General features: G+C 33.2%; 1 protein-coding gene across 3 annotated transcripts; it reads left to right on the top strand.

Moving 5' to 3' along the window:
* The first annotated feature begins 4,227 nt into the window (after positions 1-4,227).
* On the top strand, positions 4,228-21,085 carry LOC125652178 (F-box/WD repeat-containing protein 5-like). 3 transcript variants are annotated; one of them, XM_048881178.2, is made up of 8 exons: positions 4,228-4,277; positions 6,919-7,098; positions 7,978-8,150; positions 8,349-8,535; positions 8,622-8,749; positions 8,865-9,463; positions 11,776-11,979; positions 18,194-21,085. In XM_048881178.2, exons 2-8 carry the CDS (start codon positions 6,939-6,941, stop codon positions 18,423-18,425), a joined length of 1,683 nt encoding a protein of 560 aa, XP_048737135.2. In that variant the 5' UTR covers positions 4,228-4,277; positions 6,919-6,938; the 3' UTR covers positions 18,426-21,085. The 3 variants fall into 3 exon arrangements, with proteins under 3 accessions (XP_048737135.2, XP_056022917.1, XP_056022916.1); XM_056166942.1 differs by lacking the exon at positions 4,228-4,277 and adding an exon at positions 4,673-5,096; XM_056166941.1 differs by lacking the exon at positions 4,228-4,277 and having other exon boundaries at positions 6,582-7,098.
* The last annotated feature ends 4,050 nt before the right edge of the window (positions 21,086-25,135 follow it).

Below are 25,135 nucleotides of genomic sequence, written 5' to 3'. Positions count from 1 at the left end.
ATCGCTCTTCTGATACATTGTAGAACAGGCAAAAATTCTCACTAACCAAGATTCAACAATTAACAAAGTTTGATGATGTTAAGTCAAATAATACCTGAAAATTTAAATGTAACTGTCCAAAAGTAGGTCACGGTGACCTACTTTTGGTCGACACAATGAAGACTCAAGATGCATCAACTGACAAGTCAAATAGTATTCAAATATAGCCGTCAAATTCCAAAAGAAGGTCACAGTGACCTACTTTTTGGTCGACACACTCCAAAGACTCAAGATGCATCAACTGACAAAGTTTGATAATTGAAGTCAAATATTATCTGAAATATTCAGATATAAACGTCAAATTCCAAAAGTAAGTCACAGTGACCTACTTTTTGTTCGACACACTCTGAAGACTCAAGACCCATAAACTGACAAAGTTTGATGATTGTAAGTCAAACAGTATCTGAAATATTCAAATATAGCCGTCAAAATCCAAATATAGATCACGGTGACCTACTTTTTAGTCAACACACTCTGATGACTCAACATGCATCAACTGACAAAGTTTGATAATTGTAAGTCAAATAGTATCTGAAATATTCAAATATAGCCGTCAAATTCCAAAAGTAGGTCAAGGTGACCTACGTTTTGGTCAACAAACTATGAAGAATCAAGATGCATCAACTGACAAAGTTTGATGATCCTAGCTTTCATAGTGTCCAAAATATGCATCTAAAATTGAAAATGTGAAATTTGAATGTCTACAAAATTCAAAAAGTAGGTCACTGTGACCTTCTTTTTTTTTTTATAAATATGTTTTGAGGCCTCTAGACGCATCAACTTACAAGGTTTGATGATTCTAAACCTCTCGGTATCTGAAATAACAACCTAAAATGTATTCATAAATGATTAGCCATAAAATTGAGAAAGTAGGTCATGGTGACATACTTTTTACATGACGCAGTTTAAGGTCCCATGATCCATCAACTGACAACTTTTGATGATCATAGACTCAAAAGTGTCCAAGATATGCATCAAAATCTATTTAATGATAATTACCTGCGAAATTCAAAAAGTAGGTCACCATGACCTACTTTTGAGACAGCATGATATTAGGTCATAAGATGCATCAACTGACAAAATTTGATGATCCTAGTCCTTATACTAAGCAAAATATCAAAGTTTTAACAAAACAAAATTTAAGGTCAACTTTGAAGTGACCTTGAGACCACACCCTTTGCCCCAGGATGATGCCTTTAACATCTTTTATTTACAACCTATCCTCATCCTTATGCATAAGTTTGGTAATAATTTGCCCAGTGGTTCTTCAGAAGATTTTTTAGCAACCACTACTTTTGTTTGCATTTTCCTAATTATCTCCCCTTGTTAAAAGGTCACAACCCTAGTTTTAATATAAATGAAAGCCCTTGGGCCAAGGATACCCTGTGACAAATTTGACAAACATTGGCCAAGGGGTTCTTGAGATATAGCTCTTTTTCCAAAAAGTTGACGCACACCGCACGCCAGATATATGGCCATATGATTAGCTCTTTGAGCCTTCGGCTCAGAAGAGCTAAAATAAAAACCCACAGGAAAGGAGCTAGTGTTTACTCAAATCTTCTTGTATCGTCACCCACCCCACATTTCATTTCAATCTTTATGCCATTTACCCACCATAATTCAGAATATTCAGAAATTATTCACGACCACTTTTCGGCTCCTTCCCTTGTTTGTCCGGTGGCCATGAACAACGTCACTTTTGGTATCCCGTGGTAACAGGAACGCAAAGGGAGAAAATGTTACGGATCAGACCGGGACTCGAACCCGGGCCCCCTGAACTCTCTGGTCAGGTGCTTATGACCAACTGGGCTACCTGGCCACCGGCGATCGAACCCGGCTAACCGCTATATACCTCCCTCCCTAAATGTCTTCACACCTTAAAAACACCAACAGAGGATCTTAATTCCCTGGCAGGCTTTTTCATCTGGTGGTTCAACGACACCAAATGTAACAGGAAAGGAGGAAATACAATGGACAAGACCGAGATTCGACCCGGGCCCCATAAATCTCTAGTCAGGTCTCTACCAATACGAGATTCGACCCGGGCCCCATAAATCTCTAGTCAGGTCTCTACCAATAGTGCTATCTGGCCCGGAGATTGAACCCGGCTGACCGCTTCACCGTTTAGGCAGATACCTCTAAGTTTGAAAAACAACTGATCTCTTTAAATATGGTGATGCAATTATATCAAACATTCTCAATAAATGTGTTAACACAAAAAAGGTTTAGAAGAGCAACATAAATCCCTGACGCCCATAACTTCTCAAAACTATTTTTTAAATTCTTTTTCTCTCCTCTTTATCCTTTAAACCTTATCTAGATTAATTATTTCCAATCAAGAGCAGATCGACTTTTATTTGTTTTAAATAAACTAGTAACTTCTACAGATAACAAAACACGCCATTTTAAAACGCGACATAAATCCCTGTTGCACCCATAACATACACAAAATTATTTTTGGTTCAATATTTTTTCTCTTTTTCATTTAAACTCAACCTAGATTATTTCCCTCCGATTAAGAACAGATCGATTTTTACATGCTTAAATTGTGTACCGTCGATAAACTAGTAACCCCTATAGAAAACCAAATGCGCCATTTTGAAGAGCGACAGAAATCCCTGACAGTAACTTGTGAACAGGCTGCACCGCCTTAACGACGGTAGGGGAAGGTAAAGTTTATCTAGACAGCAGTACTGGAAGCATTTGTTAGAACACAAAAGTTCACAGAAAACAGAAAACTTCCTCCGACCTTTTCATCCTGTCTACAGTCAGGGGACACAGATATTCCTCATTCCCTATTGTTCACTATAATTTATATAATTCACATTAAAAACTGAAATATCATACAACCTCTAAATGGATTTGATGTGATCCTGCAGTACCCGCCCCGTTCCTCTTGGCATGATAAACGAGAGAACACCTGAAGGAGAGTGAGTAATTTTACTGGTGGAGACGGATGTGTTGTGTAGCTCTAGTTTGCCCGATCCAACCGTATATTCATTTCGTTGGTTCTAATCTAAGAAAAAATGCATCTTCGCAAGTCAAGTACTCTCATCTCCATTTGGCTTGCGAAGATGGAAAAAAAATTGATATTGGTCGCTGAAGCCTCTCTTGCTGTCGAAATACAGCAAGGTCTCGTGTCCGTGTTATTTGAAATACTATTAGAAGGATAAACAGGAAACCTGCTAGAAGAACGAAATTCGAATAGCTACGAAAAGATTTGCACGTAACATGATGTTGACATTTATGTCATTCATTGTATAACTTATTTTAAAAATCTAATTGAAAGGTGATGCGTGCATTTAGAAAGGCAATACATTGATGTAATTGTTGTGTTTCGTAATAAGTTGTGTTGTTTTCAGAGCTCATCATTCGTCATTACTGAGAAGTTTCGCTACATATAATCATTTGTAAAATTTAATAATACCACATGTTAGAAATGCACGTGTTAAACTGATGGCAGATTGGTTATTTCTTTTATCTATATATCTATTTTATTGCTCTTTTGAATTAAAATTCTTTTTTCTGTAATTTATGTTTTAAATTTCATTGTTTTCACGTGAATATAATTCAACATTTTAATTTATTTTGTCACTGATTCGCATTTCTCCTTTTTCTTTTAAAAGAAATACATTGGTTGGTCCATAGATTATCTTAAAAGTGAAAGATATACCTCTTTTAACATACGTAATTATTTATTCCCCAATAAATTGCGAAAATATGAATTTTCATTGTGTCTATGTACATGTAGGCCCTACATCACACATAGACCTGCATATCTTGAATGTATATAATTTGTATACTGCATTACATTTGAAATCTGCTATAGCATTAATTAATTGTAGATTTCTAAGTTGTGACTTAAAATCAGCATGTTTTCCATTTCTGTATTAGAGAATTTCGATTTGGTATTTCCATTTCCATCACGGCTCATAGGCATAATTGGATTACTGATAATAGGAAAATATCGTTCTACATGTACACATTCGACCAATTTCTTGTAATTTTTATTTGCATATATAAACAAATTATAAATAACTAAATTTCTAAAGGCGCTACAAAAGAATACTAATCATAAGTACAATGTATGATGATATGACATGTCTGAGCATAATAGAAGAACAAAAATGTTTATTTTTTTATCCGGAATTACAACGTTCTCCGAAACTGTTTTCTTTTATGTTGGTATGTTTCATATCCGGTGTCGTATCACTGACAACAAAGTTTGAAGTTGGAAGGTAAACAACAAGGATTTTGTTCGTTTTATTGTTTGTTTCGTTTTGAAAATTGACTGCTAAGTTCAAGATATTTACAAGACAGTCTTTGATAATATGTCTTACGGCGTGACCGTGTTTGAGGGCGAAGCAAAAAATATTGGCATTAGTATCTAGATCCATAACTGGACAAAAAATATCCCAAAATATTAGCACCTAACGTGTGAAGACAGAGCTCAATCAAAGTATTTTAACTTTAGACATTTTTGATCCGCCTATTTATGTAAACAGTGCATTGTGACGTCATATTTAGCGTAGGTGTTGAGCAAATACACAAACACTGGAAACGTTATACATGCACAATTCGCGTTTTAAATCGAGGAGTGATTATATAATATGTTTTACGGTGACCGTGTTTGAGGGCGAAGCAAAAATGTTTTAGCATTAGTATCTATATCCAAAAAAAGGACAAAAATAACCCGAAGTTAGCACGAGAACAGAGCTGTATCAAAGCATCCTAATTTTGGACATTTGATCCGCCTATATATTGAACGCGGGAAATATAACGCAATCGATGTAAACAGTACATTGTGACGTCATATTCAGCGTCGTTATTTAGCAAATTTACAAACATAGCGTTTGAACCACAACAAAAAGCATAGCGTTAATCGTGGAGTGATTGTATATGATTAAGAAAATAAGATTTATATGCTTTTACGGATTTTATGTAACATCTCAGAACGATGTGAACTAGGGTAGACGAGATTCAAAATGGACGAATACATGTCCACGCGCTAATATTCGAATCAACGCCATTGGTACCAAACTTTTCAAGTTCCATAGGTATGGTTTAATTTTTCATTATTTTCCTTTTAAACGTGTATATACGTGTTACCTATAGGGAGAGCTCCGCTCTCACGGCCCTTTGGGCCGTGAGATGGCTTCACCCTCTATGACTGTTCAATATAAACCTTTGATTCAATGTTCAATTCATTGCCTCTATTTTCAGTTCGATACATTTATTACAAACTGGTTCAGTAAAATACATCAGGTTCGGCCTGTAATGATTATTTTTACCTGCATGAAGGACAAAATAGCGTCAAATAACGTCCAGACTGTTGTTTGCCTTAAGTCTTACAAAAATAATGAACATTATTAGTGACGTCTCTTAACCTTGGAGGTTATCCTGCAACATCCATGTAAACACAAACTTTATTTCTTAATTCAAAGGAAAACTTTGTACAGAGTTCCATTGGGAGTGGCAATATATCACAAGTTTTGAATATCATAGAAAATATACAAGTACCTACTATTTTAGGAATTTAATAGCTGCACTAATTACAACCACAATAAGCCAAAAAATATATATCAACCCATACATCCAATTTTCAGTGTGTAGAAAGTGTCCTTAATATGCAAATTTTTTTCATGGACCCTGGGGTTAAGTAGGGGCTAAAATCAGGGATAAGATTTTACATGAATATAGAGGAAAAAATCTTTTAAAATATCTTTTTTGGAACAGTGAGTTCATGTTAGTCATATTGATTTTGAGGAATCCCCATGTTGTGTGCAATAACACTATGGCAGAGGGTTCGCTTCATAACCGGGAGGTAGTGAGTTTGAGCCATTCTTGTGCCATGACAGTGTCAAACCTAAGACATAAATATAGGTAGTGATTGCTCCTTCGCCAAACGCTCAGCATTTAGAAGTGAGAATCACAGGTCTTTTGGATATGACCTTAAAAAATGGAGGTCCTGTGTCTCAGCAGGCATTGGCATGTTAAAGAACCCTCACTTCTATGGCTTGCACACTAAGCATAGGTCTAAATTTGTGGTACTTCACCTACAGCTAGTGATGTCTCAATATGAGTGAAAAATTCTTGATGGGATGTAAAACAAATAAACAAACAAACAATTCCATGAGACTAGGTAGGGGTCATAATGTGGGGTCAAAATTTGACATGGGATTAAAGAGGGTAAAGATCTTTTAAAAATCTTCTGAAAAATAGCAGGGCCAAGGCGATTCAGGTGAGTCTTGTGACCCATGGGCCTCTTGTGTCCTGAGAGAATCCATCCTATACAATTGCTTCAAATGTATTCCTCTCGTGAGAACTTTAATTTTAGAATATCACTGTCTTTCCAATAACAACAATGAAATAATTAGTTATTCAAAGACTCAAAGTAATATAATTATGTGAGCACCTTAAACGGTTAAACCAATTAAAACCATGAAGTGTATATAATAGAACATTATGACACATGGGTCTCTTGTTCTTTTGGGTTTTTTAATTTATGCATAAATCCTTAAAACAGCTTTTTCAACCTAATGTATCTGATTAGTAAAGGTGTGTGTAGGTTACCATGGATGTTTTATGCCCCAAAATTTAAGATGGAGGGGTCTATTGCTATTGGTTTCCCTGTCTTTTTCTTTTCACAAGTTTAGCATGGGTCATGAAATCATGAATTGAAATATACACATACTATATGGTTATGGTCTAATTGCAAGAGCATGCAAGGTTGCCATGATACAATTTGGCAAAGGTGAGAGGGACAGTGAGTCTGCATATTCACAAACACAACTTGCATATCCTCACTATTTCTCTTGAACTTATTGATTTACCGGTATTCAGTTTTCTTCTTCATGTTGCTTGTCTTAAAATGTACAGATGCTAGCAGTTTAGTAACCATGTGGCGAGAGGCACCTGCTCTGGTGTTGAAAAATATCTTCTGTTACCTGGAGGCTTCAGATCTGCTTGCTGTTTCCTTAACGTGTCAACTGTGGCATCAAGTAGCCAAAGAAGATTCTGTTTGGAAGCATCTTGTTCAGAGATTATGGAAAATTAAAGGTAAATATTTGAATTACTGGTATGCAATATTTACAAGATTCTCATTGAAAGAATGTGTTCACTGCTATGAAGACTTGGATATATAGAGATCCATGTATAATCTGAAAATAAATAATTTTATTATCAGAGATTAATTGTTAAACTATCAAGTATCGTGCCATCCGGAGCTGAAATACATGTATGTTGCAAGTTATTGTAACTTAATTGTGAATACACAATTGTATGGAATATCTTCAGGTAACAGAAGGAAATTTATAACAATTTTTGCAAATTATAATTCTTTCTTTCTATGCATTGGGAAGCTGGTTATATACATGTAATTCCTTTTCAAATATTTCTATGAGTATTCTATATATTTAACAAATATAAAGTGTCCATACTTGTGAATTCCATTTTATTACAAGAAATTAGCCTATACTGCTTTGCATTTACCTACATCATAAATTGTTCTATATTCAACATATCAGATTTTCAACCCATGTGAAAATTAATAGTCATGAAATTCTTTTTGATACCATGATGAATTTCAAAATTGGCACAAATACATCAATATTCCTAAATATCTCTTATATATGATTACTCTTTTTTGACAAAATTTAGAAAATGATACATTTTTTGGCTTGGTCCAGTCATACACATTTCAATTCATGAGAATTTTTGCACTGCTCCATCTTGCTATACTTGATATGAGTATGACAATATTTGGTGTAAAGCAATTAATTTTTTTTAATTTCCAATATTTTTAGGGGTGATTGTTAGTTCCAATCATGGTGTTTTTGTAATTGTGTGACCCCCATCGTATTATTAGTCCTATACAACAGACTTTACGGATTACCCTACATGTATGTGATTGTAGCAGTGTGTATGTATTATTAACAGGAAATTTGCCACCAGGAAAGGTTTCATGGAGAAATGAATTCCGACGGCTGACATATGAAACACCAACGTATCTCAGTGAAACACTGCATGAGCACACAGATGAGGTTCTCGATGTCAGTTTTTCACATGATGGGAAAGTCTTCTGCACAACTTCCAAGGATGCAACAGTGAAGGTCTACAACAGTGTGATAATTATCATATTTCACAGAGTATTTATTTAAATCTTTATACATGCAAGTTACTGTTAAGTTCATAAAGGACCAGTGCTTTCCACCATTTTTGAGAAATGTCCGACTTATATCATGATTGATGTAATCGCGGAAACGTGCAAAAAAAAATCACACAGTTTGAAAGATTTTATTTCATTACAGATTTGGGAACTAGGTTACCCCACGAAAGTGAAACACAATGCAAAGATGTTACTATTAGCAGGCTGGAATTTGACACAATTTTCCACATTCAATAAAAGTGATACTTACTTGTGTGTATGTGGAGTTCAGATTGTTGGGGAATATTTCCCCAGTCCCTATGGGAGGGGAGCGGTGTTCAGAACTAGTGGTAAATATACATTTAGAACTGATAAAATGTTCTTGCTTCCCCATAATGATCCTATTTAAAACAAAATAAGAATTTGTCATTTTCAGATTTTAAGTTGATACAGACGATGAAAATGGAGCCTCCTCAACTGTTTGCTGATTGGTACGATGACACGACAGTTCTAGGGGGATATGTAGAGGAGAATGAAACACTCCTTCACATCAAAGCTTTCAAGGTCAGACTTTGTCCACTTCCTGCTGAATTTCTGATGTAGAACACAAAGTTATATTTTGAAGTAAATTAGGCACAAATACTTTATGGTAACAGTAAATGAAATATATTTTCCACAGGTAGTAGAAAAGGAATCATGTAATATTCAAGAGCCAGACTCTGGACAGATTGTGTACAGTTTTGATACTGATCATCATCACACTATGAACCTTCTCGTGGCAGACCTTCCATATGATTATCAGTCACATGATCAGTCAGGTGACTACAGATTGACAGTTCATCAAATACCAAAAGAAGCCCAGTCTGTGAAAAATGGAAGAACTAAAGAAGTAAAATCTGCAGCAAATAATGCCTGTTCCTCAGAAGAACACCAAAAAATGATGATATTTGTGTGTGAACAACATTCTGCTTTAGCAGTTCATGATGTGACAAATCTACATGAGAAAACTATGGCAAGAAATACCAAACTAAATGCAAACACTAGACAGTCACCAGGGAGCATCAGATCATTGAGTTCTGCAAATAACAGTATAGGAATACAGAAATCATCTTTAAGAGCATCAAAACAAGGTCATAAAAATCAAAGTGAGGCTCAGACAGTGAGAGGTCCTCGAAGCGTTTGTGAACTTCCAGGAGCTTCAATTCTTGATAAACCAACTGTCTCTCCTTCATTTGACAAGTACTACATATCAGGAATGAAACTCTCTCCAGATCATAGGTAAGGCAGGAGAACTTTGTTAGGAGCAATTTGTATCACTCTTTCCACTATGATATTCTTTTGTTTGACAAAAGGTACCATATTTATCTCGGTCACCATTGCAAATTTATTTGTAAATATAAACGAGATATTTTTAGGTGACCTAAAGCTATTGGTTTGTGCCTGTTTTCATCTGCCGTGCGTTAACAATTGAACATTTTGAACTTCTTCTTAATACTCGCCATGGGCCTCTGTGGCCTAGTGGTTAGAGCATTGCTCTCAAAATCACACAGCCTCTCACCTTCGTCGGCGCGGGTTTGAATCCCGCTCGCGCCAGTAAGTGAGAGAGTTTCCCAGTTTACTTTCGGAAGGTCGGTGGTCTCTCCCCAGGTACATTGTATCTGGGTTCTCTCTTCCACCAATAAAAACTGGGCGCCACCATACATGTATAACTGAAAAATAGTTGAATGTGGCGGAAAACATCAAAACAAAACATAATACTTGCCATTCCGATACTATTTGAATATTAGGTATGAAGGATGTATGGGACAAAGGGAACATAAATTATAAATTTCAGGAGTCCTGCACCCCGAAGCCTTAGGGACAGGGTAAAAACTGCCAAAAATTGACCAATTTTCATAATTCTTCTTCTCTACAACCACACATCTTTAAGAAAAACTAAATGAGAGTCATGTAGAGCAGGAAGGCCTCAACCAAATTTGTAAATTTTATGATTCCTGGCCAAGACGTTCTAACTCGATGGCAGCTCCAAACTTGGTATATAGTGTTTATGTGTAAAATATTTAAATAGCATCTTCTTTTATACTAATGTAATTTCTGTGGAAACAAGGGGGTAATAAGAATGCATTCACAGAAATGAAATGCAATGCGTGTGATGAGAAATACACTGAAAAAGTTAGATTTCTGTGCGGTTTACTAATAGTAAGTCATTTCACTCCTCTTGGACCTCTAGATGTTTTACAAAATGAGGTGATGCGTGCGCTGAAGTCATTGTTTATCATGGAGGCGAATTTGACAGCAGAAGGATGTAGTGTTTGTGAAATGACGATGATTATTGTTGCTTTAGTGTGGAATTGAATGCTTTCAATTGTATTCCCTTGCAAAAAATCATTCATGAATTGATTTTTATGTAAGTTTTCGAATGATTCACATCAAATGTAAGCTAAAATAAATTCAAACCGGAGCGTGACTGATTTCCCACATACTTTATGAAGGCTTGGACAGAAATGAGGGGGATAGGAAAGACCGAATATAAATAACCCCCTCTTTTCCACAGAAATTAGTACTAATGATACCACTTTGAAACTAAATGGATGTTTAGAAGGAGTTGGTAGCCCTTTACCAAAATTATGAATTTCTTGATCCCAGGGGTATAGGGTTTTAGTACCAGGGTGGGGGTCAAAATGGCTATATGATTTTTACATTTTTATGGCAAAATTTGCCCCTTAAATGTGAATTTCCAGTAAATATGGTGGAATTAACTGTTACGTATGTTGCTTAGCAACATTTTTCACGGTTCTGTTTGTGAATTTATTGTTTACACTTTACATCTACTTTGCAAATTATGCTAGTATTTATTTAAAGTAAACAACAAAAAACATGTAGGAAGTTTAGGCTTTTTTATCATTATATCCATACCCAGTTCTTTCAAGATTTCCCAGGGTAAAGGTTTTGACTCCAGAGCAGGGTCAAACTTGGGATACAGTGTTTAAATGTATAAAACATTTAAATAGCATCTTTAATGCTTTTAAATTCAAACTAAAACTAAATTTCATGATCCCAGTGGTAGGGGTTTTGGTTTCAGGGTGGGACCAGAATTATTATAGTAATTATTGTCTAGATCTATCATTTGGAAGACTAATATTGCTGATTCTCTAAACTTAATGCGTATTAATTTAGGAAAAGCAGAAAGGGATGTACTAAACTTGTGAATTTCGTAACCCCGGGGTTTTGACTCTAGGCAGGGTCCAAAACAGTCATATTGATATTATAATATATATATTATGTAAAGTCTTTCATCAACATGAGCACTTTTGGGGGCATTTAAAATCTTGTTTTATGCTGCTGCTGAATATTATACTTTAGCTTAAATATGCAGAACAGGAAAATCATAATAGCCCTTGAAGCTAGTGATACTTTTAACTATATATATAATAGTCAGGTGACCAATAAGGCCTGTGGGCCTCTTTTAGATAAATGAAATGTACTTTGGCTAACACATGCAGCTAAATCTTTAGGAGAAAAGTTATTCCCTGAAAGCATTGAAATGGGTAACTGTTATTTAAAACTTATTAATTTGATTTGTTTTTCAGAGAGCTGTACTTCAACCACAGAATCTGTCATTTTGATAAGGTTGATGATGATGGATATCCAGTTATAGAATCGGACATCATTGTTGACAAGTATGACCTTGTAACAAAAACGCACACCAAAAACCTTCTAAAAGGTCACAAAGCCTCTTCCAAATATCCTGCCTGGTACATATGTCTTGACATCAGTCAGGACTATATCATTAGGTTTGTATTACAGTAATATAGTCACTGTAAAAAAAAAAATGGATTTAATTTGTGCAGAAAAGTATGGTGGTTCACAATCAGGAAAGTGATTTCAAGGACATGCCTTGGTATACTTGAGCATTTATATGGTTATCCATTTGTTTACAGACACTATTTTCAAAATCCATATACAGGAACAGTTAAACTCCAGCCACTGTATAATGTTTTCTTAGAATGTCACGGTTTTCTGTGATCACAAGGGTAACAGGAAAGGAGGAAATGCCCAAGGATAAGATACATGTATTTACTGAGAAAGCAGAGGAAGGTTATTAGTTGAGATGAATCACACTGCTCTGTCTTTCTTTACTGGCAAGGATCCTGTCGGTCTGAAAAATCAGAGGTTCTTAATCATGCAATGCATACATGTAGTATGTGTGGCTAAGCTTCCATAGGTCCATGTTATATAACTGTAGTATGTGTAGTTATAGATCATGTTATATAACTGTAGTATGTGTAGTTATAGATCATGTTATATATCTGTAGTATGTGTAGTCATAGATCATGTTATATAACTGTAGTGTGTAGTTATACATCATGTTATATAACTGTAGTATGTGTAGTTATACATCATGTTATATAACTGTAGTATGTGTAGTTATAGATCATGTTATATAACTGTAGTATGTAGTTATAGATCATGTTATATAACTGTAGTGTGTAGTTATACATCATGTTATATATCTGTAGTATGTGTAGTTATACATCATGTTATATAACTGTAGTATGTGTAGTTATAGATCATGTTATATAACTGTAGTATGTAGTTATAGATCATGTTATATAACTGTAGTATGTAGTTATAGATCATGTTATATATCTGTAGTATGTGTAGTTATACATCATGTTATATATCTGTAGTATGTGTAGCTATACATCATGTTATATAACTGTAGTATGTGTAGTTATAGATCATGTTATATAACTGTAGTATGTGTAGTTATACATCATGTTATATAACTGTAGTATGTGTAGCTATACATCATGTTATATAACTGTAGTATGTGTAGTTATAGATCATGTTATATATCTGTAGTATGTGTAGTTATACATCATGTTATATAACTGTAGTATGTGTAGTTATAGATCATGTTATATATCTGTAGTATGTGTAGTTATACATCATGTTATATAACTGTAGTATGTGTAGTTATAGATCATGTTATATAACTGTAGTATGTGTAGTTATAGATCATGTTATATAACTGTAGTATGTGTAGTTATAGATCATGTTATATAACTGTAGTATGTGTAGTTATACATCATGTTATATATCTGTAGTATGTGTAGCTATATATCATGTTATATAACTGTAGTATGTGTAGTTATAGATCATGTTATATATCTGTAGTATGTGTAGTTATAGATCATGTTATATAACTGTAGTATGTGTAGCTATAGATCATGTTATATAACTGTAGTATGTGTAGTTATAGATCATGTTATATAACTGTAGTATGTGTAGTTATACATCATGTTATATAACTGTAGTATGTGTAGCTATACATCATGTTATATAACTGTAGTATGTGTAGTTATAGATCATGTTATATAACTGTAGTATGTGTAGTTATAGATCATGTTATATAACTGTAGTATGTGTAGTTATTCATCATGTTATATAACTGTAGTATGTGTAGTTATACATCATGTTATATAACTGTAGTATGTGTAGTTATACATCATGTTATATAACTGTAATATGTGTAGCTATACATCATGTTATATAACTGTAGTATGTGTAGTTATAGATCATGTTATATATCTGTAGTATGTGTAGTTATACATCATGTTATATAACTGTAGTATGTGTAGTTATAGATCATGTTATATATCTGTAGTATGTGTAGTTATACATCATGTTATATAACTGTAGTATGTGTAGTTATAGATCATGTTATATAACTGTAGTATGTGTAGTTATAGATCATGTTATATAACTGTAGTATGTGTAGTTATACATCATGTTATATATCTGTAGTATGTGTAGCTATATATCATGTTATATAACTGTAGTATGTGTAGTTATAGATCATGTTATATATCTGTAGTATGTGTAGTTATAGATCATGTTATATAACTGTAGTATGTGTAGCTATAGATCATGTTATATAACTGTAGTATGTGTAGTTATAGATCATGTTATATAACTGTAGTATGTGTAGTTATACATCATGTTATATAACTGTAGTATGTGTAGCTATACATCATGTTATATAACTGTAGTATGTGTAGTTATAGATCATGTTATATAACTGTAGTATGTGTAGTTATAGATCATGTTATATAACTGTAGTATGTGTAGTTATAGATCATGTTATATAACTGTAGTATGTGTAGTTATTCATCATGTTATATAACTGTAGTATGTGTAGTTATACATCATGTTATATAACTGTAGTATGTGTAGTTATACATCATGTTATATAACTGTAGTATGTGTAGTTATAGATCATGTTATATAACTGTAGTATGTAGTTATAGATCATGTTATATAACTGTAGTATGTGTAGTTATTCATCATGTTATATAACTGTAGTATGTAGTTATACATCATGTTATATAACTGTAGTATGTGTAGCTATACATCATGTTATATAACTGTAGTATGTGTAATTATACATCATGTTATATAACTGTAGTATGTGTAGTTATACATCATGTTATATAACTGTAGTATGTGTAGTTATACATCATGTTATATAACTGTAGTATGTAGTTATAGATCATGTTATATAACTGTAGTATGTGTAGTTATTCATCATGTTATATAACTGTAGTATGTAGTTATACATCATGTTATATAACTGTAGTATGTGTAGCTATACATCATGTTATATAACTGTAGTATGTGTAATTATACATCATGTTATATAACTGTAGTATGTGTAGTTATACATCATGTTATATAACTGTAGTATGTGTAGTTATACATCATGTTATATAACTGTAGTATGTGTAGTTATGGATCATGTTATATAACTGTAGTATGTGTAGTTACAGATCATGTTATATAACTGTAGTATGTGTAGCTATACATCATGTTATATAACTGTAGTATGTGTAGCTATACATCATGTTATATAACTGTAGTATGTGTAGCTATACATCATGTTATATAACTGTAGTATGTGTAGCTATACATCATGTTATATAACTGTAGTATGTGTAGTTACAAATCATGTTATATAACTGTAGTATGTGTAGCTATACATCATGTTATATAACTGTAGTATGTGTAGCTATACATCATGTTATATAACTGTAGTATGTGTAGCTATACATCATGTTATATAACTGTAGTATGTGTAGCTATACATCATGTTATATAACTGTAGTATGTGTAGCTATACATCATGTTATATAACTGTAGTATGTGTAGTTATATATCATGTTATATAACTGTAGTATGTGTAGTTATAGATCATGTTATATATCTGTAGTATGTGTAGCTATAGATCATGTTATATAACTGTAGTATGTGTAGTTATAGATCATGTTATATAACTGTAGTATGTGTAGCTATAGATCATGTTATATAACTGTAGTATGTGTAGTTATTCATCATGTTATATAACTGTAGTATGTGTAGTTATAGATGTTGTTATATCTGTAGTATGTGTAGTTATACATCATGTTATATAACTGTAGTATGTGTAGTTATAGATCATGTTATATAACTGTAGTATGTGTAGTTATACATCATGTTATATAACTGTAGTATGTGTAGTTATAGATCATGTTATATAACTGTAGTATGTAGTTATAGATCATGTTATATAGCTGTAGTATGTGTAGCTATAGATCATGTTATATAACTGTAGTATGTGTAGTTATACATCATGTTATATATCTGTAGTATGTGTAGTTATAGATCATGTTATATAACTGTAGTATGTGTAGTTATACATCATGTTATATATCTGTAGTATGTGTAGCTATATATCATGTTATATAACTGTAGTATGTGTAGTTATAGATCATGTTATATATCTGTAGTATGTGTAGTTATACATCATGTTATATAACTGTAGTATGTGTAGTTATTCATCATGTTATATAACTGTAGTATGTGTAGTTATAGATCATGTTATATAACTGTAGTATGTGTAGCTATAGATCATGTTATATAACTGTAGTATGTGTAGTTATTCATCATGTTATATAACTGTAGTATGTGTAGTTATAGATGTTGTTATATCTGTAGTATGTGTAGTTATACATCATGTTATATAACTGTAGTATGTGTAGTTATAGATCATGTTATATAACTGTAGTATGTGTAGTTATACATCATGTTATATAACTGTAGTATGTGTAGTTATAGATCATGTTATATAACTGTAGTATGTAGTTATAGATCATGTTATATAGCTGTAGTATGTGTAGCTATAGATCATGTTATATAACTGTAGTATGTGTAGCTATACATCATGTTATATAACTGTAGTATGTGTAGCTATAGATCATGTTATATAACTGTAGTATATGTAGTTATACATCATGTTATATAACTGTAGTATGTGTAGCTATACATCATGTTATATAACTGTAGTATGTGTAGCTATACATCATGTTATATAACTGTAGTATGTGTAGTTATACATCATGTTATATAACTGTAGTATGTGTAGTTATAGATCATGTTATATATCTGTAGTATGTGTAGTTATACATCATGTTATATAACTGTAGTATGTGTAGTTATAGATCATGTTATATATCTGTAGTATGTGTAGTTATAGATCATGTTATATATCTGTAGTATGTAGTTATAGATGTTATATAACTGTAGTATGTGTAGTTATAGATCATGTTATATAACTGTAGTATGTGTAGTTATACATCATGTTATATAACTGTAGTATGTGTAGTTATAGATCATGTTATATATCTGTAGTATGTGTAGTTATATATCATGTTATATAACTGTAGTATGTGTAGTTATAGATCATGTTATATAACTGTAGTATGTGTAGTTATAGATCATGTTATATAACTGTAGTATGTGTAGTTATACATCATGTTATATAACTGTAGTATGTGTAGCTATAGATCATGTTATATAACTGTAGTATGTGTAGTTATACATCATGTTATATAACTGTAGTATGTGTAGTTATAGATCATGTTATATAACTGTAGTATGTGTAGTTATACATCATGTTATATAACTGTAGTATGTGTAGTTATACATCATGTTATATAACTGTAGTATGTGTAGTTATACATCATGTTATATAACTGTAGTATGTGTAGCTATAGATCATGTTATATAACTGTAGTATGTGTAGTTATACATCATGTTATATAACTGTAGTATGTGTAGCTATAGATCATGTTATATAACTGTAGTATGTGTAGTTATACATCATGTTATATAACTGTAGTATGTGTAGCTATAGATCATGTTATATAACTGTAGTATGTGTAGTTATACATCATGTTATATAACTGTAGTATGTGTAGTTATACATCATGTTATATAACTGTAGTATGTAGTTATACATCATGTTATATAACTGTAGTATGTGTAGCTATACATCATGTTATATAACTGTAGTATGTGTAATTATACATCATGTTATATAACTGTAGTATGTGTAGTTATTCATCATGTTATATAACTGTAGTATGTGTAGTTATAGATCATGTTATATATCTGTAGTATGTAGTTATAGATGTTATATAACTGTAGTATGTGTAGTTATAGATCATGTTATATAACTGTAGTATGTGTAGTTATACATCATGTTATATAACTGTAGTATGTGTAGTTATAGATCATGTTATATATCTGTAGTATGTGTGGTTGATTTTTGTGAAAGCACCATTCTTATGAGAAGATAAATTAAAAAATGAAAATAAGAATGTAAAATAACATGAAGTGCATCATGAGCAAGCAGCTTTTAGTAAGCAAATTTGTTCTTGTAGCTATGAATACATAATATGGTAGATCAACATATTCCGAAACTTTCAGATGAGACCTTTAAAACATCTAAGGTTCCTGAGGGATTTATATGATGAGGAAACTTCCATACATTTCCTTGAATCCAAAGTATAGTTTGACACCTTCCAGTGTTTGAGTGGTCTGAATGCGAGAAGTAAAATAACATGCTATCAGTTAGTCTGATAGTTTCTACAAAACATGTACAATACTCCAACTTGAATTTTGTAGTGGTAGTGAGGATGGGCGAGCCTTTTTGTGGGACCGACACTACCTCAGTTTCCTGGGACATCTACCTCACAGCCTCAATCCAGACATAGTAATCAACGGCACAACCTTCTGTCCCACTGATGATCAGTGTGTGGTCACTGGAGCAGACGACGGAATCATTCATGTATGGAGGTCGTCAAGGAGACATGCTGAACTACAGAGACAACAAGGTCTGGTGGCAATGGATCTGTGAATTGCAAGACATTTTTTCTTTTCTTTTTGAATTTGAAGTATGATAGTTTATGTTTAGAATGTATTTATAATTTACATTCATTCAAAGATGATTCTGAAACATATTATTTCCTATGATTCTACGCGTACAGTTAGAATAAGAAATGCACCTTCAGAATTATGTGCTTCATGTAGACTCTTGTTAAGTGTGCAGTGAATACTGATTAGTGTAAATTTTATCGAAATTGATGCCTCATTTAGCATTGGATGAGAATGAGTATGAAACCTTTTTTTTTTTTTTTTGCCATGTATATTTGAATTTTTCAAATTTACACTTTTAACCTAAAATTTATTATTTGTATTTGTGCAACGCTGAAATTAACCGTGAAAGTGACTGAAACAGTTTTTTTCCCTATTTTGAATTTTGGTCTTGGCAGGCCTGTCCCTAAGGAAATAAAGATATTTTGATAGGTTGCAATATTAGGAACAATCTACAATAGAATTTTCTAAGGGACACCCCTGGCCTTGGGTTAAAATTCACAGAAAACCTACAAAAATTAGGGAACCTGTTTTTTTGACAACCTGGTGTATATTTATACCCTCAGTTGTTGAGGTTAGTGTAGGTCAGTAAGCTACTCTGCTGTTACTGTGTGATTAGGTTCCTTTTTGTTGAAATCCACACCAGGCCCCAAGACCATAAACTGAGAATAGACTTCAGTCAAAATTTTGATTAGTTAGATCTTAGGATTTATTCAGCACAGATGTTTAAAAACAACTGCAGGTTTATCAAAAATTCAAATGTAAACATACATGTATACTGAAAATCTTATTTGTTTATGAAAATTATTTCAAAAGTTAGCTGGATTTGAAATTTAGACTTAAGACTATTCTCAGTTTATCAGGCCACATTTTACATTTGTTTTTAATTTCAACTTTGCAACACTAGTTTTATGCTCACTTTAATAGGTTGTGGGTTTACAGACTTTTTTTTCACAGGAAAATTTCTCAGATGTATCTTTTCATTGAATATCAGTGTTTTTTAGTAATTACGTTTTAAACATACAGATGTACCATTCTTTTAACAGTAGCGTTTTCCGTTGAATTATACAGAAAATAATAGTGATTGACTTCACTCATTGAATAATTCAGCTTTGAATAAGTAGAATTTGCTGCTGTAGATCCTAATGATATCAATATCAAATTGAAAAATATTGATGAAAAAACTAAGGGTTAATCAAGCTCGTGTGCATTAAGAAAGATGTCAAAGTTTGACAAAAACCATCAAAGCAGAAAGCAGAAAGTTTTTAACAGATAACGATACGCATATTCGCGGCGTCATTCAACATCATTCCTTTACTTTTTATACACAACTTCAAAAAGAACTCAGAACAACGTTATAGACTCCTTCGATAGAAGGGGAAATCAAATATGTATGGACAAAATATCAATTATTTACAAAATATCAATGAAAACGTTCTTTAGAATTCGTTAAAAATTCTGAATATATATACATATACATTTATTGTGCCATATATCTTAATTTTGTTGCGCAGGTAATATTTCATTTGCGATCGCATTATCACAGTATCAATAAAATACTATGATAGTAATTATTCTATTTTTGAATAATATTCTAACCAGAAAGACAGCTATAGTTGATTTTATTTTACAATATATTTATGTTTATTTAAATCTTCCTCACATGATCAATCCATTCTCTCTCTCTCTCTCTCACACAGAGAAGTAAATACCCCTATTGATTTTGAGGTCAAGGATCAAACTGAACACAGTAAGATATTGTCTGCTCAACATCTTTAGAACCTTTTGCTTGAAATACATCAAACTTGAGTACACTCTGGATGAGCTTTTTGTAAAGACTGAAACCTAATCCAGTCCAATGGGGTTTTTTTTATTGATTTTTTTTATTATTGTTTTTTGTTTATTTTCTTTTATTGATCCTTACTTTGACAAACAGAAGAAGAGGTGTGAAGTAGACAAAGCATGTCTTTATTCATGATGTTAACTTTTTCAATACATGCTGACCTAGAGAACTGATATATTCATCACTGAATATTTGATTTACAGTTTTGCAAGTGTTTGTATGGAGTGATTTATGCCATTATGTTATTTAATTAACAGTCTGGTTAAAATTGAACTTTCATTTGCTCTTTTTTATTTTGATTGTCGCGTGAAAAGCTAGTGAAGGTTATTTAATGTTTACTCATGAAAGCTAAGACATAACGTATTGTCAATTTCATTACGTATCTTAGAGAGTGTTAAAGCCATCCTAAACTAGGAAAATTGTTTGTTTTAACTCGAGGACAAACCTGTCCTAAGAGGTAACCTAGCAAGATTAATAAATGTACTCTACATGCTTAATGACATTGCATTCTGTCTTCGTGTTATTATTCGTGTTATGGCGAATGTGTACATTGGTTATGACAATGTGTTGTGGTTTCGTTTTTTGACTGTTCAAAGTCTGTCAGCGTTGAAGAGGACAAGTACTGGTATATATGTGTATGATCGGATACATGCTATCTGTTAACAGCATGAAATTTTGTATTTTAAGGTATTCATTGTACAACAAACATATTCCAGATCCAGTAAATGGATGATGGGATTTTTGTAATCATGGTATCATTCTGAAGGGTTCATCAAAAAATTAATAAAAATAAACCACCAGAGAATTTTTCTAAATTTTGTTTTATACTGCTTCATTTATTTCCCCTAGAATTAAAGTCTATGGGAAGAAGCATGTTTTATTAAAATACAAATTTCTTGGTAGAAAGTTATATACACTTTCTCTTTATGAAAATATGAATTTTTCTTAGTTTTACAAAGGGCAGATAACTCTTCATAAAAGTCTCAAGTGCAAAAAGGTCAGCTTCTTTTCATTTACCATTCATGTGAATTTCATCTTACTTCAATTTCATCTTATTTAACAATAAACAATTACATGTATCTATATTTAAATCCTTCAAAATTTTTCATTACCCATTTGTTATAAATTGAAACCTTAATGTCGAGAGAAAGTATCTCATACAGTATATTTGTACAATTACAAGAACATTTCTTTTAAGATTTGGGGGTGAACTTGTATCATACATTGATAAAAACCTTTTCAAATGTCAATTCAAATTTAGAATCTAATTAAATTTTCACTGATTTTCTTATTTCAGAAATCTGTTTTGAACTTATATAGAAGTACGAAAAAACAAAACCATCTATGGAGATGGATTTGATCATGTGACCAAATGCATCTATATTCTTGTTGATGTTTTTAAATGGTTAGTTTGCTTATATTTGGGGGAAACTAGACCAATGAAAGCAGGAGATAAAATAAACTAGACCAATGAAAGCAGGGGATAAAATAAACTAGACCAATGAAAGCAGGGGATAAGATAAACTAGACCAATGAAAGCAGGGGATAAAATAAACTAGACCAATGAAAGCAGGGGATAAAATAAACTAGACCAATGAAAGCAGGGGATAAAATAAACTAGACCAATGAAAGCAGGGGATAAAATAAACTAGACCAGTTAAAACAGGGGATAAAATAAACTAGGCCAATGAAAGCAGGGGATAAAATAAACTAGACCAATGAAAGCAGGGGATAAAATAAACTAGGCCAATGAAAGCAGGGGATAAAATAAACTAGACCAATCAAAGATTTTTCATCGATAGCATTTTGTACCATTAAAGTTAATTTTTTTTTTGGAAAGTGATGTTTCTTTTTTAGGTAAATCTTTCCTATATCTGCGTACACGAAGGTATACTCTCAAACGTTCACAGTGGCATTTATCATTTATACATCCAAATGTCCTGTCCTGCTTATCTGTAAATTTTCAATGTTGTAACAATGGGTGACAAAACGTGGGTTGGATAAGAGGCAAGGTTGGGGGGGGGGGGGGGGGGGGGGTTCATGAGCATTTCCAATGTTTTAGTAATGCGATAGATTTACTAAATTTCCCGTGCCAGCCTGTCCCGAAACCACACATTTGTGCCCGAAGTTTATTGTTTGCAGCGCTGCAACTACCCTGCATTCAGTGCAACCCCCCTCCCCCCCCCCCCCCCCCCCCCCCAATGTCAGAGGGTACAATAACAAGGGAACTACGTCGACTTCCGTCCATCTTTCAGCGATTTTTCGCATTTGAAAAGAAGTAGACGATGTTTGATGGTTGATTATAGCCGATAAATGGACTTTATTTCCAGTTCACCATGACGATGCGAGAGGTAAGACCTTGACAGAGTTGCTTCTAAGCGGTAGGGGTCTAAGTAGTCCTCTACCGACGAAGTCGAAGGGGACTTTAGGTTTGCGCTCCGTCCGTCCGTCAGTCCAGTTTTCCGCACTTTGTTGTGCTTGCAGACATTCATTTGATATTTGGTACATTGCTTTGTCGTAACAAGTTATAGATAAAGTTTGAATTTGGTCCCGGTCCGTTGATTTTTCACTTCGTTATGGCCCCTGGACTTGGAAAAATAGCATGAATTATCAGTTTTCCGGACTTCTTTTTACATGCTTGTAGATATTGATTTGATATTTGGTACATTGCTTTGCCATAACAAGTTACACATCAAATTCGAATTTCGTCTCTGTTCGTTGATTTTTCATTAAGTTATGGTCCATGGACTTAGAAAAATAGCATGGATTGTTAGTTTACATCCAAGTTTCTTATCTCTGTAGATAAGAGTACTACACTCATTAAAACTTCTAGCATAGTAATACAACAATATAGCTAAATTATGCATGATCACCTACATGTCACAGTTTAATGATATGGTCAAAGACCTAAACCTAATTATAAATTTGGTTGGGTTTTTTTCTTGGTCTAGTCTCTACTCGAATAGTAGTTGATTTCCAACCATTCCTATCCTGGTTCCCCAATTTTTCCTTTTACCATAACCTACATAATGAACTTTGAATATTGTTGTGGTACAGTAATTTTTGCAACCGGTAGGGGACTATGTTTTGTCATGCAATACTCTCAGAATGCTTGTCATATACATGTATATTATATTGAACTTCTCGCCGAAATTTTCAAGCAATGCAGCTGGTAAAAAAGAAAAACAAGATGGCGGCGTGATATACACGTATCAACACTTCGCCGCGAGTTACGTCCCTTTGCGGGGTCAGCCAAAGGTCAATCGGTGAAAAACCAAGTTTTCCTTCTTTATCTTACCAAATGTAAGATGTTATTACTTTGAATTTTATAGCCAATTACCAAGTTTTCATACAAGTTAATGGGTTGCCCCAATCTGGGGCATTATTGTAGTTGACTGCAATTGATGGGAAAATAACAGATGTCAAAGCTACAGTTAGGAAAATTACAAAGGCCAACGTAGGGAAATACGATTTTTATCCGGGAGATGGCGGACAAGGGACGTAACTTTCGCGAAGTGTTGATACGTGTACAGGAAGACAATTTTTATTTATTATATATATTTAAAACGTAGAGTGTCTGTGTGGGGACGAGGTATTTCTAACAAAGACGTTTTACGTCATACGGTGATACCAATTATGTAAGGTTACACAAGCATGCATGAACGTAACATTATACAGATCCAATGTGTGTGTAAGCACGTATATCGTCTATTATCTGACATTACGGACCGGTCAATATTTATCGGGGAGTTGGGACCGGTGCAAAATGCAATAGGACACACATTTATTTTGACTTGCATACTGATAGGACTCCCAACTATTTTAATTTCAACAATGATAGGACAGCTATAATTTTTTTTTTTTAATTTGCAAATGCTTCAATGAACAAAAATATCATAAAGTATTACAAACTTTTAATTCAACTATCTTACAAACAATAATACTGAATTGTATGTATGTATTATTTCATGTCCAAGTTGAATATACTAGAGACAATTTGCAATAGAATACTGGACCTTTGAAATTTTCTAATATTAAAACATGTAATTAAAAATCACAAAAGTATTCAGCTGTGAATAAAATTGCAAAAATTACATGTAAGTTTTGCATGGAGTATGGATTTCAATCAAAGAAAATAAAAATGGAATATCATGTGGGTCATAACTTGAAGGATACAGACCAGAATTTAACCTCGCATTGGGTCAAATGCTGTTTGACTAGTTTCATACCAATTATTAGGCCGTTCTTGGCACACTGATTTTGACTACGGATAACTCTGATCAAGATATAGGACCCGCGGTGGCTGTGACCGGTTGAAGGGGATGCTTACTTCTCTTCGGTACCTAATCCCACCTCTGGTATATCCAGGGGTCCGTGTTTTCCAAACTCTCTATTTTGTATTGCTTATAGGAGTTATGAGATTGGTTATGACATTAACGGCAAACTAACAACTCAACTGTATGACAAACGGGATGATTTCAGCTTCTCCATCGTCAACTTCCCACATTTATGTAGCAATATTCCATAACCTGCATATGGTGTTTATATATCTCAACTGATTCAATATGCAAGAGCTTGTTCTGGGTATAGTCAGTTTTTAAATCGAGGTAAGCTACTGACAAACAAGTTGATGGTACAGGGATTTCAACAGTCTCGATTGAAGTCAGCATTTCGCAAATTCTATGGTCGTTATAACGATCTAGTTCGTCAATACAACCTCGCATTGGGTCAAATGCTGTCTGACGTGTTTCATACCGATTGTTAAGCCGTTCTTGGCACACTGATTTTGACTGCGGATAACTCCGTTTACCTGATCAGGATATGGGGCTCACGGCGGGTGTGACCGGTCA

The sequence above is a fragment of the Ostrea edulis genome, chromosome 5, assembly GCF_947568905.1.
Source record: "Ostrea edulis chromosome 5, xbOstEdul1.1, whole genome shotgun sequence".
Lineage (NCBI taxonomy): Eukaryota > Metazoa > Mollusca > Bivalvia > Ostreida > Ostreidae > Ostrea > Ostrea edulis.
Note: the sequence above shows the minus strand (reverse complement) of the source record. Positions and strands in the feature narration are given on the sequence as shown.

Bases quoted from the DNA above. Each gene is read 5' to 3' on its own strand.
- LOC125652178 (XM_056166941.1), top strand. From the start codon at position 6,894: ATGTTGCTTGTCTTAAAATGTACAGATGCTAGCAGTTTAGTAACCATG. The intron at 7,099-7,977 runs GTAAATATTTGA...TATTATTAACAG, and splicing joins GAGATTATGGAAAATTAAAG to GAAATTTGCCACCAGGAAAG. The intron at 9,464-11,775 runs GTAAGGCAGGAG...TTTGTTTTTCAG, and splicing joins AAACTCTCTCCAGATCATAG to AGAGCTGTACTTCAACCACA.